Source organism: Octodon degus, unplaced genomic scaffold, assembly GCF_000260255.1.
Source record: "Octodon degus isolate 3935 unplaced genomic scaffold, OctDeg1.0 scaffold00002, whole genome shotgun sequence".
In the NCBI taxonomy this organism is placed as follows: domain Eukaryota; kingdom Metazoa; phylum Chordata; class Mammalia; order Rodentia; family Octodontidae; genus Octodon; species Octodon degus.
The window spans coordinates 33,075,550-33,093,287 of NW_004524578.1; the positions used below are offsets into that span (position 1 = coordinate 33,075,550).

Sequence of the window (17,738 nt, forward strand, 5' to 3'; positions counted from 1 at the left end):
GGATCAGTAGAGAGATTACGCAGGAAGAGAGGCTGACTGGAACGGCCCGGGAACTTTTCTACGCCCTGCTAGAAATGGGATGTCCTGTGTCAGTGAATAGGTCCCCAGGGTCTAAAATCCAAGAAAGACTACTTTCTGAAGCCTTTCAGCTGCAGTGCAAGTGGGGAACTCACAGAAGAGATTCTCTCTGCCCTGGCCAGCTTGCCTGAGCCCTGGAAGACTGGCTAGCAGTGAATCCTCAACTTTTGTTATTGTTTGTTGCCTCTTTGTAGTAATACTTCTTCATGTAACTAGCTCATATATGAATGGCTTCCACCTCACTGGACCCAGGCTGTAGATGCAACAAGCAGGGCCAACCAGCTCTGAGGGAACTGGGAGAACAATAGACCTTCTAAAACAGGCCCAGGCGCAGATGCCAGCTTGGGGGTGAGGGAGCTGGACATACAGCCAGAAATTATGCGGCCCAAAAGAACGGTTAATGGAACACAGACATACATGCACACAGATGTGAATGAACTGGCTGTCTGGATTGGGAAAGAAGAAATGTCAAGACAGGAGGCTGGTGCAGGAGTCCTGGCTGACAGACACCTGTGTGACTGCTCATTCCTGAAAGGCTTGGGAAGAAAGGGCTCAGATGGCCCCTGAGCTGCCTCTGAGGCAAGGAAAAAGAAGTTCATGACTAACGGTCCTTGCCATATCTGAGAGGGAACCAGGAGAACAGATTTGGACCAAAAAAACCCCCCAAACCAAAAATCCCTAGGGAAGTCTCCTGCAGCCTAGCTGGTGCTTCTAATTGTTAGGGGGCACTGAAGACCCAAATGTCTCAGTTTCAACAGGACAGTTAATGATGAGATTGAAGTTTCTGGACTCCCATGGGGGAGCAACGACTGTACTTCTATCAAAACCAAAGTGAAAAGTAAAAAAATTCACACTCAGCTGGGGTCCTCAAATATGAGAGCTACCTGACAATATTTCCTGGTCCCCTCCAGTGAAAAATTAAGCTGACGACATTAGAGGCTTATGGACAACACAATGACCCCTGGTGCTTATCTCTCTTTTTTCAAAATTTTATTGATAAACAGATAGCAATGAGACAGTTTCAAATCAAATCGGAAGTACAGTTTCAACAAATCATACACTGCATATATTCTTCTTAGTGGTTAACTGCTGTACAAGATGAGGACTTGAGATCCTATTTACAAACACCATTAGAACAAATCATTCTATTCATTAAAAGAATGCAACTATATATCTATCCTAACCACTTTGAATACACAGATACAAAATGGACATTCATTGGTATACCCCATTTTTCTAAGTTCTGTTATTGAATATTATAGGTGTGTAAACTTAGCAAAATATTCTAAAAGAGTCCAGTAGCCCATAATAGCATTGGGTCTTCTGTTTAACTGGCAATGACAGAAATTATTGACTTGAGTCCCCCACAGTTCAATATAACAACATGGCTTTACTTCCTATATTTCATCTTCATACTTTTCTACTGGATGGTTAAGACCAAGGTAAAGCAGGACCTGTGCAACAAGAGTTGTAGCTTTTGGGTCTGAGAAGGTCAGTGAAATGCCCTCAGGATTTATCCTGAGATCCTGTACCTCAGATTGTAGAACCTTTGTCATTGCAGCCATATGGATGAGTCACGGCCAATGCTTGGCCAGTGTGCTCTCTGTGAAAGCCTGAGAGAGTGTGGTGCTTATCTCTTTATCTGCTGATTGTGGGTCCTTTAGTCTGCTGCGTACAACACAGACACTGGCATTCTGGCTGCTGTGTCCATATCCCACACAGCTGAGGATCTGAGCTGTAACACTGGCAGAGCCACCCCTGCCGTACCTCGCTCCCCAAGTTCTAATGGGCTACTTAACAAGAATGGTTCTTCACATTGAGCAGGGAGCAGGATACAGTTGTGTTAATCTAAGACTTGATGCAGACGAAAATATTGCCAGTGATCCTGAGAACACGCAATGGCCAGGGATGGCTGGTTCAAAAGCTCTCCTGGGCATGAAGACCAGCAGTGGACTTCTGAAGGCTAAATGCCATGGTCATCTGGGTGGAAAGTTGAAGAAATACCCTGGATACATGCAAACAAAACCAACTGGGCCTGATTGTACCTTACAAAAAGGGAGTCCAGTAGCTACTAGTAGGTATCTTTAGGTGATAGAAACAGCATGCACCCAACCTGGGTATCCTTTTGTCCTCTTAGTCAAGGTGACCAGTAGCACCACAGACTTTAAGTAGGATCCTTTGCAACAGCCAGTCTTGGAAGCCATTCAACAATTTTGGCCCAGCCACCACTTTTAGTCCTGTTAGAATCTGCTAGTCCAATGGAATCACAGATGTTCAAATTTTCTATGTATATGATTAGAGAGTGTGTGTGTCTTTTCTCATTGCTGAGACAAAATGTCCAACACCCAAAGTTAAAGGAGAAAAGGTTTGTTTCAGCTCACAGTTCATAGAGCTTCTAGTTCATAGTCAGCTGGCTTCAGGGCAGGGTGGCATGGCAGAGAAGCATAGGAGAGAAGCGGTTCATGGTGCGACCGGCAGAAGGCAGGGAAGCAACAGCAGCAGCAGGATGCTTCTTTTTTTTTATCCCTTCCAGGCTATCTGCCTTTTGGGTGGTGCTACTCACACCTACACCCATGAACCACACAATCACCCTTCATCTATCAGTGGACTAATGTAGTAACCATGCTCCCTTATTTCCATCATCACATTGTTCATCCCAGCATCACACACCCTAGATCCAGCTACCTCTGAAAAGTCCCACCTATAACCGTATGAGGCTTTGGTGGAACATGTAGACAGAAGCCATTTACTGATACCTTTTTGATCTCCTATTTCAGAAAACTGTAGTTTTATTATAAAGGTCTTTCACTTCCTTGGTTAGGATATCTGCTAAGTATTGAATTTTTCTTGATGTTACTGTGAAAGGCATTGTGTTCTTAATTTTTTCTCAGTGGGTGTACAGGAACACTAATGATTTTGGTGCATTAAGTTTATGTCCTGCCACATTTCTGAATTTGGTTATTTATTCTAGAAGTCTTTTGGTGGTATTTTTGGGGTCTTCTATGTAAAGGATTATGTCATCTGCAACTAAAACAACTTTTTCCTTTCCTATTCCTTCCTTTCCTTTTCTTTTATTTCCTTCTCATGCATGATTGTTCTAGCTAGTCACTTGAGGACCATACTGAATAGTAGTAACAGTGGGATTCTTTATCTTGTCCCCATTTTTAGAGGAAAACCTTTCAGCTTTTCCCCATTTAATGAGATGTTACAATAGGTTTGTCATAAATAGCCATTACCATATCGAGATAAAGTCCTTCTCTACCTGTTTTCTTCAGGTTTTGTTTTTGTCATCAATGCTGGGGTTTTTCAAAGGCATTTTCTGCATCTATTGAGACAATCTTGTGATTTTTAAAAAATCCTTGCTTCTGTTTAACTGTATGTTATAATTATTGGTTTGTGTAAGTTGACCCATCATGGAATCCCTGGACGGAAGCCTATTTGGTTATGATGTATGACCATTTTGATGACTTGTTGAATTCTGCTTGTCACTACTTTGCTGAGAAATTTTGCATCTGTGTTCATTAGAAGAGACTGACAGATAGTCTTGTTTTTAGTTGAGTATTTGCCTGGTTTTAGAATCAGGGTAATGATAGCTTCAGGGTATGTTTGGAAGTATTCCTTCTCTTTCAGTTTCATTACAAAGTTTAAGGTTATTGATGTTATATCTTCCTAGAAGTTCTTGTAAACTCAATAGTGAATCCACTGGGTCCTGTGCTTCTCTTAGGTGGTAGGTTTTATATTGCTGCCTTAATTTCATTGCCTGTTTTTGTATTATTTAGGGTTTTCATATAGTCATGTTACAGTTGTCATAATTCATATATATCTAAGAGTCTATCCATTTTTTTGAATTCTTCAATGTATTTGTAAATAGATTTTAAAAGTTGTTACTAATATTCTCCTGAATTTTGGTGGTATCCATTGCACCTGTTTTCCCCCTAATAATATTGATAACAGTCTTTCCTTCCTTTTTTGGTAAGACCACATAATACATTGCCTGTTTTATTTTTTAAAAGAAGTCACTGTTTTAGTCATTGATTCTTTATATTTTTTAGTCTCAATTTGGTTAATTTCTACTCTGATCTTTGTGGTTTATTTCTTTGAACTAGGTTTAGGTTTGGCTTATTTTTTCTAGTACCTTCAAGTTTACTATGAGTTTATTTATTTGAGCACATCCATTTCTCAAATGGATGCATTATAGCAATAAACTTCCCTTGTAAGATTGCTTTCACTATGTCCTATAGGTTCTGATAGGTTGTGCTTGCATTATTATTTGATTCTAGGAATTGTTTAATTTCTTTCTTTGATCCATTAAGTGTATTGTTTGATTTCAGGTGTTTGTAAAGTTCTGTGGTTTCTTTTGCAATTGACTTCTAGTTTCAATATGTCATAATTTGATAGTATACATGGATGATTTTAACTCTTTTATAATTATTTAATCAGGATTTAGTTACTTATTCATTTTGAGGCAGGGTTTTGCTGTGTGGTCTGGCAGCAATATTCCTGGGCCACTCACCTTAAGGACTGAGATTAAAGGCATGTGCCACCACACTTGGTTTAAGAAGATCTGTGGGTTAATATCTGGACTAACACTTTGGTCTACTTCAGAAAGCAACATGTATTCTGTGGTAGTAGGTAGAACATCCTGTAGATATCTATTAAGTTTATTTTTGTTTAAAGGGGTGGTTCAGCTTTGATATTTTTTGATAACTTTTTGTTTAGTTGATTTGTTTGTGAAACTGAGGTGTTAAGGTTCCCCATTCTGATTATATTGATGCTTATTTGATTTTTTATAACCACTCGTATTTGTTTTATGGACTTGGTCAGGTTGGTATTTGGTGTGCATCTATTTACAGCTATTATCTCTTCCTGTTAAATTGTTTCCTTAACTATTATATAGTGTCCTTCTTTGCCTTTTTGTACCATTTTTAACTTGAAATGTGCTTTGTCTGAGAATAAAATCGCTACCTCTATATGTGGTGAAGGTCCTGATACATGGCATATTGCTTCGATCCTCTGATTTTTAGTCTCTGAATTTTTTGTTTGATTGGATGAATCTCTTGAATGTAACAAACAATTGATTTTTTCTTTTTTACTCTAGTCTACCAGACTGTGTCTTTTACTTGGAGACTTAAGGCCATTTACATTGAGAATTATTACTGAAAGGGATTGAGTTATTCCTAACCTTACATTTGACTCTGTTTTGTTCCTTTTTGCTTAACTACTCATCTTATTAGATGTATTCACTCTATCTGACTTTTGTCTTTGTTAGTTCTGCTGTCTCTGTTTAAGAAATTCTTGAGTGTGTTTTTGGAATGATAGTTTGGTATTCAAGAATTTCTTGGGGTTTTTTTTTTTTTTCATGGAATTTCCTTCCTTCTCTACTGATTTTGAAAGACAGTTTTGCAGTATATATTACTTTGGGTTGAAAGTTGTTTTTAGGGGCTGGGGATATAGCTCAGTGGCATAAGCTTCTGCCTGGCAAGCATAAGGTCCCAAGTTCAATCCCCAGTACAAAAAAAGAAAGATATGTTTGGAAAGTTTTTTTTTTCATTTTGGGCTTGAAATATTTCACTTCAATCTCTCCTGGCTTTCCAAGTTACATTGAAAATTCTGCTATAATCTAGTGAATTTACTTTTGTAAGTCTCTCTCTCTCTCTCTCTCTCTCTCTCTCTCTCTCTCTCTCTCACACACACACACACACACACACACACACAGATTTTAAGACTCTGTGCTTGTGTGGGATTTCTGAAGTTTTTGACCATGACATGTCATGGGGAGCTTCTTTGTTCATCATAATTTTTGGCATTTTGTAAGCCTTGCTTACCTGTATGCTATTTCTCCATAGTTGGAAAGTTTTCTGCTATGATTTCATTAAGCACATTTTTATTCCATGTATGATGTCTGCTAATTTCTCTTTAGCACTAATCAGTTTTGATTAGTCTTCTTAGCATCATCTAGTATATGTTGAGTTTCCTTTGCTCTCTTGTCATTTTTAAGGTACCTCTGAGTATCTCATCATGTGTTTCCATTCTATTCTCGAGATCTGAAACTCCTCACATTAGTTACTTCTGCTTAGTTGTACTGAGAACTGAACTCATGATCTCACACTTGCCAGGAGGGTGTTGTACCACTGAGCTATATCCCTGGTCTTGTTTATGTATTGGATAGAATTCTTTGTTACTGGAATTTTGGGTTGGTATTAACTTTCATGGAGTCTAATTCTTTTCAAAATCTGTCTTTCATATTTTGAATTGCTTTAGTCAATTCTTCTAATTTTTGTTGTTGTTGTCTCTTCAATAATTATATCAGTCAATTTGTTTATTAGTTCGCTGTCTTTTGGGTTATGACATCTTTGAACTCACTGAGTTACTTTGGTTTCTTTTAAATCATTTCATGCAGCTGAGCTTTTCTGTGTTTCATTTCCTCTCCACTGGTGCCTGCAGACCTGCTTTTGGAAAGTTAGGAGTCTCTGGGGGCAGTCTGTAGCCTTGTACTCTCATGTTCCTTTTTGGTCTTGGTATGTGTGTGTGTGCTGAGTGTTAAGGTCAAAAAGAGTGCAGACAATTTTTTTGTTGGCATAAAGATCTCTTTAGTTAGGTTCTCTTTTCCAGTAAGGTGATCTTAGCTTTGTTTGTGAAAAGGAATTGTCTACACTACAGTTTGTTTAACTTACTTGAGTTATGACTAGTCCTTGTGTTGTAAGGAAGAATTTCTACTGATTATAACAGCATTGACATATCATAAACACTAAAACTTGCTTTGATACTTTAGCATTCTCAACTGTAACAGCTGTTTTGATAATTTTGTCCATTTATCAATACATCTTACAGATTATATTATACTAGGATTTGGAGGATGAGAGGAAGGAAAAAAGGGGGAAAAGGAAGGTTACAACATTGGGAAGATAAGAAGGTAAGAGAAGTATCAATAGGTAAATACATTTAGGTAAAATATATAGGTAAATTATATTTATAATTTGGATATAAGGCTGGTATTGAAGAGATCTGTGAGAACATTGGTACAGATGGGAAGAGGTATGAGGATTGACAGAGTGTATTTGGAGATTGAGGGAGGCTGTGAGATTGTTGAAATCTATTAAAATATTTGTAGTTAGTTTTGTCTGGATCTTATAAGTGCAATTTTGTTAAGGATCACTCTGACATGTCCTTGAATGGCATTGCTTAACTTGTATTACTAGTTAATTTTTATTCTCTTGTGACCTCTATCCTATGGGGAGGAAACACTTAAGACCCTGGGAAGAGGAGGGAGTTAGGCGCCAATCAATCAACTGCTTTCCCTACAGAGACATGCAGCTGAGTCCCTGAAATAAAATGCTTTTGTTAGGGTCTCCCAAGCTGCAGCCACTGCGAATAACACAAACCCCTGAATGTGCCACCACGGACCTTTCTGTGTCACAGGGCAGAGCAAATTTTTCATCCTACACCAGCATTCCCAATGCCAATGCCCACCATCCAAACCTGATGGCGGCCTTATCAAGTGAGGATCTGGCACGGAGAAAATCCAGATGTGCTTTCCTTCTACTTAGCTGACTGCAGCAAGAGTTCACAATCACAACTAACACAATCTTGGTGGGCTGGTGTTTGCCAATATTTATTTGCTCAGTTGTTTAGGCCAAAAGTCATCCTAAATGTCTCTTTTTTCTTAATCCAAATGCTTTCCTTATATAAGTCTGATCAACTTTTTCCCAAACTTTACTTACAATATGATCTCTTTCCACTAATCTCTCTATTCTCTGACTCCTGCAATAGCCCTTGGTGTCCTTGGCTCCACCCTTAACTCGGATGTTCAGCTTGAGCTACATGTGAATTCTCTATATAAATCACATCATGTTTCTCTCTTAATAAAAACTTTTCCTACTGAATGTCTTACCCGGCACACTGGGAGTCTGCTACTCCAAAATCCCAGGGCTTGTTCCCATACTGCACCTTTTCAAATCTTACAGCTTTTATGTCAAATGCTCTTCTTCTGGATGTTTGCGAGCTCTCTGTCATCCTTTAAGACTTGACTTCCTCAGTATTCTCCCTAATAGTACTACTTAAAGAAACATCTCAAGCATTTTCCATACCATTATTTGAATCTTATCTTCTAAATAGGACTTAGAATTACTTTACTGACCTGTTTCCTATGAATTCCCCCCAATTCTCATCACCACCTCCCTCAACATACATTAGCATATAAGTTCTTTAGGGATAATAACTCAGTTTTATTCACATGATACTGGAGGCTAACACGGTGAATAAGCTAAAATCCAAAAGTTATGTACAGAATTTCAGAAGGTAAAATAGGAAGGAGGAGCATCCTAGAACAAAAAAGACACCACGTATAAAGGTTCTGCATCAAAAAGAATTGTGAAACCAAGCATGATGGTGAAACCTACAACCCCAGTCACTTGAGAGGCTGAAGCAGGAGGACTTCAAATTCAAAGGCCAGTCTGAGCAAGTCAGCAAAGTCTGTATGAAAGCAAAATTTAAAGAGCCTGGGTGTAGTCAGTGGTAGAGTGCCTGCCTGGCATATATGAGGCCCTGAGTTCAAACTCTAGTATTGAAGCAGGGGGAAGTACAGGAAGTCCCTATAGCGGGGCTGGGGAGATGGCTCAGTGGAATAAGCACTTCCCTGGCAAGCACAAGGGCCTGAGTTCAATCACTAGTTCCAAAAAAAGAAAAAGAAAGAAACTGATTTTTATTAGCTTTTAAGCGCTTGCCTAGCAAACGCAAAGGCCTGAGTTCAATCCCCGGTTCCACAAAAAATAAAAAATTAAAAAAAAAATGGGGGCCGGGAGATGTCTCAGTAGAATAAGTGCTTGCCTAGGAAGTCCCTAAAGCCACAATCACAGATGAGATCATAAACAGAAACGACACCGGATGGGTAGGACAGAAAACACAGGACCAAGGCCTGAGGAACTGAGAAGGGTAGTTAGGGCAGTGGAACATGAAGCTGTGAAGACTGGAGACCCAAGAGCTACAGAGGTAAGAATAAAACCAAAAAAGGGGAGTCTCCCCTGAGAAGAGAATCTGGCTTGAGATCTTACCTAAAAAGGCACTTTTCTATTCAGGAAAAAGTAGCATAACAGTATTTTCCTTCGGTGACTCCACAATAGCTGGTAGCTTTTGGGTGTGATGTTAACTACAGGTCCTGTCTGGCCAAGACAAAGGGCAATCGATAGTACTGGCAAGAGACTGAAGAGTTCAAGTTAGTGTGATGCTAGTGCAGAAATAGATGGCCTGGCCAGTGGGGTGGAGTCTACAGCTCTGACAGCCTCACCATAATGACAGATGGCAGATTAAAATAGCAGGGAAAGAAGAGCTATTCAATAAATAGAAATGGAAGCATGATTACTCATAAGAAAAATTCAGTCTAATATCTCTACATTATTCAATAGTCCTAGGTGGAATAAGGACTTAACTGTCTTTTTAAAAAATTTACAGGGCTGGGGAGATAGCTCAGTAGTATAAGGTCATGAGTTCAATCCCCTATACTGTACTGCAAAAAAATTACAATCTTAAGTAGAAAATTATGGGTGACTATTTTTCTGGTCTTGGGGTAATCAAGATATTTCTTTTGAAAGACTTTGGTATGCCTGTCTAAATTAAAATTGAGAGCCTTTGTTTATAAATAAACATGTAAAAGAAATTGAAGGATTACAAACTTTCAGAAGATACTAGCAATATAGAAATCAAAAATGAAGAATCAACATCAAGAAAACAGAAATAATTTAGCATTGAAAAAAGCATAATGAATCATTGAAAAGTACACAAATAGCATGAAGTTGTAATTCATAAAAGAGGAAGTGGATGTGTTCAGAATGGAAGAAAAGATTTAACCTCAAAGATGCATAGAGCACGACTACCATGTAATGTTTCATACCAATTCAATTGGTAAAAATTAAGAGAGTGACAACAGAGGGAATATGTCAATCTCAGGGTGGGAGTGTACTTATGATAATCACTTTTGGAAAACACTTGGGAAATAACTTGATGTGATTTCATATGGTGAACATATCTATTCTACGTCTGTAGCAATTGCACTTTCAGTTATGTACTCAAGGAGAAAAACCAGTTATTACATGTCTACTTAACACATGTACAAACGGCTCATATTAATTTAAAGCTATGGGCCAGCCAAGTAACTCAGCAGATTAAAGCGCTTGTTTAGTCAGACATAGAGGCCAGGAGTTTGATCCCCCACCCACAACCTTGCCATGCTGGCCCCGCCCCGCGCCCCAGGGTGCGCTGAGACAGCAACTGAGGCTGGGCGTGGTGGCTCGTGCCTGTAATCCCAGCTTTTGGGAGGCTGAACACAGGTGGATCACTATGAGTCCAATCTAGGTAGTGAGACCCCGTAGGCCCTGTAGACCCTTACCAAAATACAAACACTACTACTACTAATAAATAACAATTTAGAGGTATACTCTAAAGCAAAATCCGTGATACAACTTTGTGTCCACTGAAAGAGATGAATGAAAGCAAGATATGGTGGCACACGCCTGTGGCCCCAGCACGTGGGAGGCTGAGGAAGGAGGAGCTCCATGAGCTCCAGCCCACTCTGAACTACATAAAATAAAAGCCCAACAAACTAAAAAAAAGAGAAAGAGCTGGATGAATAAAATAGTGCACATTTGCACTCTGTGCGGCATAGTACCACAGACTGCAGCAGCGCTCAAGAATGCAAGCAAATCCTAGCAGATCAAAAACACAGAAAGTAATTCCTAGATTCTTACAGTTTCCTGTTATTTTGATGCATTAAAACTAAACAGAATAAAACATCTTTAAAAATTATGTAAGAAACAAGAAAGCGCACGTACACACCTACCCACAACTTAAAGTAATTATCTTGATGCAGGGGTGGAGGGCGCTTCAAGGTAGAACAGGAAATTAGTGTCTGTCAGAGTCCTGGTTTCAAAGTTGCTCAGTGCACTGATGCTTAAGATTTTGAAATAAACAAATAACAGGGAATGTGTATACCCCAGAAGACCCACGGCATAAATGTACACTTCACACAGCCTGTGAAAGAGGCCAAAACCCTCAGCACCGCCATTTGGTCGCACCATGCTGGAGGGTGCCAAAGGGACACCACTGGCCAGAGTGAGCTCTCAGCTCTAATCTCACCTCGATCAGTCAGATCAAAAACACTTCTGACAGTTCTCTTCCTTAAGTAATTTTCAGCTGTGAGCGTGAAGTTGTATGTCTTTGGAAAATCTTCAGAAATTTCCCAATCACACCAGTTTTTCTGTCCACAAAATTTCTTTTTCCCAGAAATTCTTAAAAACAAAATGACAATTTCAGGGTTGATACTATTGTCAAAGCACACATATCATTGTCTCTTCGGCATACTGGGTGACCCTCAAACTACTTTCCATATAATGACACTGATCCAGTTCCAACAAATACTAGCAGTGAAATTCATTTCAGTGAATTTGTCATACATGATTAAAAGTGATAACAATGAATTCATGATTCTCCCTCATGAGTGGTCAGAACATCGATTGACTGACTTTGATCATTCTTTAAATGGCAAAAAAGTCAGGTAAAGCCCGATGACCAGATAGGACTCTTCCATATGTAACAGATGTACCATTAACTCTAACTTTTGTCATACATACTTGAAAAAGAAAAAACCTGAGGTAGAAAGTAACACGTCATCACTTTAGATCTTCATCCAAATGTGGTGGCAAGGTTAGAAATATTTGCATAACTTTTTTCCAGTAACTACATGTAGCTTTATGTTGTCACAAGCATCATAAACAAAGAAAAAGGAAAACTCTGTCAATAATTTTACCAGAGCTAACTTACGATTCAAATAAAGTGTAGTGCTGCGAAGGCTGTTTATTGTATCCCAAGGCAGTGTCTACCCCAGGATCCCAGGTGCACTTCAGAGTCTTGTAGTCTTGGGTTTGACATGAAAAATTCTTGGGCTCTTCCAGTACTTCTGCCCATGTGAAGAAAACAAAAAAAGCAGAGATAAGGCCCATCAAGCCTTTTTATTGAGAGACAAGTCAGAAAGAAAGCTCTGTTTGGGTCTGAAGCCATGGAGGCACACTGACCAGTGAAGGGACCTATGGGTTGAAGTTCCCCACCCCCAGTCAACAGCACCAGACGGTTCTGTTTCTTTTTCTTTTTTTTTTTTTTGTGGTACCAGGGATCAAACTCAGGACCTTGCGTTTGCCAGGCAAGCATTTATTCCACTGAGCTATCTCCCCAGCCCCAAGATGGTTCTATTTCAAGTATCGTATCACCTTCACCCCTTCTCTTTCCTGATTCTCTTGCAGCTTCTGGAATACCATGGGTGGGCTAGGTAGTCACTGTTGTATACGTGGCTGGCACTGTGTCCCGTTGACATAGGAGATGCTCAAAGTGCCTGGTGCTATTCCATTTTGCATGCTGTGGCTTGAAGAAAACCCACAGAATGCCAGAAAGTCACACTTTATGAACTGGCCATACTCAATAGCTGGCAGTCCATGATCCAAAGGCAGTAAAATGCCCTATGACATGAAGTTATCGCTGCTCCCCGAGCCACAGTACAGGGACTACAGATGGACTAAGCATCCAGGAGGCTGGCATTACAGTACTTCTTTGGAAGAGAAGTAGGGAGGCCGCTGTCACAGATAGCTACTGCCTAAGGAAACAGGAATTTCCCACCGTCTAGGGGAATTGCCCTGTTTTCTAGGGGTATACAAATCTCAAGGAAAAACCATTAGGTCGCCAGTAGGCACAAAGAAACCGATGGGAAAATTAATGTGTTCCCACTGCACTGACACAGCTCGAAGAACCAATATTCCAGGCAGTTAAAGGTCACCACTGACGACCGCCACTTGGTGACTTCTATTCCACTCATTGAGCACACTGAGGACAGGCAGCCTCCTTGTTCACTAATGCCCACAGCCACCATCATCGTCCCACTGCACAAGGGTGGAAACCAGCTCTGACAGGCCAGGAAACATGGCCAAGACGACAGCCACAGCTAAGGGAAGATGTGAATGGAGGGCTTCCAGTCCAGCAGCCCGGCTGCTCCTCTGTGACCAGGTGACCTGCAGCCCTCATCCTCCCTGCATGACCTTGAGGTAGTGCCAGCACAGTGCAGGCAAAGGGAAATATTTTCTCAGTGGCCCAGGACTTGATCTGAACTTTCTCTCCTTTACTATTGCTTCTTTCTTGCAATGAAATTGTCCAGTAAGGTCAAGAAAACAACAGGAAATCCTGGAATATTGCTTCAGGAAATCATTGTGAGATTTCCTAGAAGATATGGGAATGGGGCAAACAAATGCATGCATAGCAATGGTTTCTCTGTATTCCACAGGTAATGAGAGGAGTAGGCAGAACATTTGTGCACTCACTTGACACGAAGAGAACAGCACCATCGATCCTGTTATTCTCCCAACAGGCAATAGTTATCCCGTATATGTTAATGAAGGGAACATTAGTCAATTGGAATGTGTATAAATTTGAATCAAGTTGTTCTCTGTGAATCAGTTCATCTCCTAAGTAACAGGAAATGTTATGATTTGTCTCAGAATTGTAGCAAAATGTGACATTGGCGCCTTCTTCCACCAGCTTACTTCTAGGGAATATCAGCCATTGACTGTCTCCAGGAGTCGGGGCTTCAAGGCAAAAACAAAACCTTGGTTAGAATCGCACTCAGAATTCAGGGCAACCCCCTCCTGCTTCTGCCTCAACAGATGACTGGCTTTACCTACCTCATGGAGAAAGCAGTAGGTGGAGTTTCTGTGCTGGACCTACACCCTTTGGTGTGTCCTTCCCAACTCAGTTGCTATTGTCAGAAGAATCCCCCTGCAGTGGCTGTTACTGCCAGAGACAGCACATTTACCAGAATCACTGTGGATGATCACACTGTCTAGTGTCCAGGCCACGTGGAGGTCGTGTGTCAGGTGGCTGTGTACACTGTCTCATGTCTGTCCTTACAACGGCACAGGCAGATACTCAACACCTGCATGCTCAGCTAGTCAGTGGCCAAGTTGCATTTGGGTCTGCGAGGTCTACCAAGCTCCCAAGGCGCATGGCCCTCACCACCTCTCCACTGTTTTGTCAATCTCATCTCTTTCTGCCTTCTAGCAATGCCTTCCAGCCTCACCAATGCCATCTTCTTTTATTGATGTTTCTCCTGTACAGCTCTCTGGCACTTCAAACTGCATAGGGTCTCCCTGTTAAAGAAACTGATCATCTTCCCCTCATCCCCTTCCTGCCGCCTTCTCCAGCCTTGCCTGCTACTCTGCCTCCCTGAAGGAGTTGCTTGTGCTTGGTGCTCTGAGTCATCCACCTACTCAGCCACCCCCGTCATTGAACTGGCCACTGCCAAACACCATCATTACTGACCTTACCTGCTTTTAGCCTCCTTTTTAAGGTCTCTGATGATGCAGTTATGCAATTTTAGGTGAGAATCTGTGCTTTGGGGATGATGTTATTCTTTATATCTACAGTGAGCTCCACACCCTTAAGCATGTAGAAGGTGAGTGGACTATAGGGCCCTCAGAGCTGACTGGCTCTGTAGAGATGGGGTCACGTGCGTGTGACCTGGAGGGGTCTATCTCCTTCCTGGATCCTCCCTTCACTTTCTACCTCTGGCCTGCTGGGGCCTGAGCTGTTCTCCACTGTCAGACCCTTCCCTCATGTGGCTTCTGCACAGAGCCCGCTGACTGTGCAAGGCTTGAAACTCTTAGACATGAGCCAAAATCAGCCTCTCCTTCCTGAACTGTGAGCGTTAGGTATTTTGTCCAAGCAACAAGGGAGGTGACTAAGAGAGGTTAGGAACAGTCAGGTTTGTAATTTTAGTACACAACTTTACAAACAGGACAGGTGTTCCTGAGGGGCCAGAAGAAACCCACGGCCCCAGAAGAAGCACTCTTGAGATACGAAGACCACTGCCCAAGCCCCTTTACCATGTCTTACTCTATGAAGACACCAGTCTTCCACTGTCACGGTGTAGCTCCTCTCTTGAAAACTTGCCCTCTCTCCTGCTAAGCAGAGTATTCCAATCTGAATCAACTGTTGCCTTTCCTATGCCCCCTCACTGCTGGAAAATTCCCTTAGTGGCCTCATCACTGGCCCTGCATATGCTGTCTGGCAGGGCAATTATATAAGGCTTATGGCCTGCCTCGGTCACTGTGCATTGTGTAATAAACACCCTGCACATTTGGAAAAGGAATACAGAACTGTCTGAACTGCAGAATGATCTCAATAGTTAAGTTCAAAGGGAAGCCTCAGACATCCACCTCCATGGGGCAAAGTTTACAGCCATGTGTTTCTAGTTCCAGCATGAGAAGAAGCAAAATAATGCAAGCTGTCCACGTAGGGTTCCAGAGAGGGAATCTCTGCAATCAACTGATCCCTGGGTAATAATAAGAATCAAACCTGCTCCTTCTAGTAACTGCTTCATTTCTTACCAGGAACTTCCTCCCAGGAACTCCAGTTGCTCACAAAATTCAGCTGGGGAAACCTGGCATCGTTCGCTATACTCTTTATTCTTACAAAGTGTGTCGCACATTCCAAAGGGAGCTCGGATTCCCAGGACCAGTGCAGAACCTGATTCTTCTTCACGGTGGTGCTGTAATTACCCTAAAAGTAAAGAAAATATGTGGGACTATGCAGCCATCCTGTGCTGGAAACTGGCTCAGCCAGAATTACCTCCAACCACAATCTTAAACCCACTGCACTCCGTACACGTGAAGTCCATTCTGACCAATCAGTTTCCCTTGCTCTGTTATCCAAGCAGTTGGGCAGCAAGGCCTCTTGCTTCTAGAAAACTCAGATCTCAGCCATCTTCCTCCAAGTCCAGGAGGCCCACGTGGAGCAAACGGAAGTAAACAGAGGCCACTCAGATCTTGGGAGCAATGATCAGAGTCAGAAGGGTTCACAGTTACAATCACAGGGTATCTGCTCTGAAAATCCCTGAGAACTAGAGACTTCACTGAATCATCCTTCTAAAATAAGAAAGGTTAACAGGTCTTTTAACATATTAATATTTGGACTGGCCAGGCTGTTCCACTTGGCCACATGTCATGAGAAAAGGCAGTCCTGTATGGCACTGTGGAAGGCCCACAGTCTCTACAACTCAACAGAAGGGTCTCTGTGTCTCCAGTGATTTTCTATCTCTTGTCTCCTCAGATATAGAGAACACATGGACCATTCTCATTCTTGAGCTACATCTGTCAAAATCTAGGTCCTGGAGAGCTTGCTTATGTAGAATGTCTTACATTCTCCTTTGGCAAGCTTGTCCAGGGTGCACTGCAATTGGTCTTTTGGTATAGCCATTGGCTTTCATCTCTGTTAGACACTGGCATTTCCATTCTTTGATGCAGCGGGTCTCACAGCTCCACTACACAGCTCAAATTTCCACCTTACCTTACCACTCAAGGCCCTCTACAGTTTGGCTTCCACAAAGCTCTCCCTTGCAGGAATCTTCTTCCTGGACCTACAGAGTCCTACCTGACACATTTAGAATTCCCTCATATTTTTATTCTTGGCTTGGTCCCCCAATTTGCTCTGCATCAGGAGTTTGTTCCATCCTTGGATCCAAGATCATACCCCAATTCATTCACGAGGTTATTTCTTTGCTTTGTGGTGCTTGGGATGATATTCATGGCCTCATGCAGACTAAGCATGTGTTCTGCAACTGAGCTACTTCGCAGCCCTCATGAACTCATGATGGGTAAATACACAAACAGAGACATTCCCAGTGAGAGGCGTGTGTGCAGGTTCCCAGACAGGCGCCAGCTTTTGCGCTTTCCCCTGAATGTCTCCCATATCCATCTCCCTTGAAGCCCTCCTGTATAGTGCATTTCTCTGACTCTGGCATGTCCCAGAAAGAGCTGGGAGTGTGTCCCTCTTCTTCGTGCCTTCCAGTGGTCCAGTTACTCACTGTCCTTGGTGTGCTGCCTCCAGGACTCCTGCTTCCTGGCCCTGCAGCTGGGGGATGGAGACCACAAACATCTCATACTTGCCAAGGGAGACGAGTCTGAGGCTGCAGCCACATACTTAAGGGCAAATGATAAGTTCCTAGTCAACTGGGTAAGGGGTGGTGTAACCCACCTGTCACCACATGGAGGTGGTAACTTAAGGCTTTGAGGTTTTCCCCACTTATGCCTGTACTCTTGCAAGATTCCTGTTGTTACTGTTGTTGTTGTTTGTGGTGGTACCAGGAGTTGACGCCAAGGCATTCATTTTTTTTCCAAGGCATTCTTTCTGAACATCACCCCAGCTTAATTTTATTTTTATTTTGAGTCAGGGTTTCACTAAATCATTAAGCTGTTGCTGAGGATGGGCTCAAGCTTGTGATCCTCCTAACTCAGCCTCACTGGCATGTACTACCATGACTGGCAATTTAAACCATGTCCATGAAAAAAGGAGCAGAGACCTAGAGTGAACGCACCCTAGTCCAATGCGATTCCACTAACTACAGATGTTCATGTCATTCTATGCAGAACTGTGATGCTTTCAAATGCTTATATTTTATTTCAACTTATTGCATAAGTTTTTATTATTATTATTATTTATTTTTTGCCATAATTTTATTGATAAAAAAATAGCAATGAGACAGTTCCAAATCAAATCGGTAGGGCAGTTTCAATAATTAACACACTGCATACATCCTTTTTAATGGTTAATTGCTGTACAAGATGCAGACTTGA

The 17,738-nt window shown here is 41.6% G+C and overlaps 1 protein-coding gene across 3 annotated transcripts in view; it reads right to left on the minus strand.

Moving 5' to 3' along the window:
* Window positions 1-17,738, minus strand: part of Osmr (oncostatin M receptor) — a 69,094-nt gene that overhangs the window by 22,219 nt on the left and 29,137 nt on the right. For all 3 annotated transcript variants that reach the window (XM_023711879.1, XM_023711881.1, XM_023711884.1), the window contains exons 4-7: window positions 15,495-15,666; window positions 13,431-13,694; window positions 11,890-12,025; window positions 11,206-11,357 (exon numbers count right to left, since the gene is read on the minus strand). In XM_023711879.1, coding sequence (XP_023567647.1) covers window positions 11,206-11,357; window positions 11,890-12,025; window positions 13,431-13,694; window positions 15,495-15,666 — 724 coding nt within the window. The remainder of the gene's footprint in view (window positions 1-11,205; window positions 11,358-11,889; window positions 12,026-13,430; window positions 13,695-15,494; window positions 15,667-17,738) is intronic.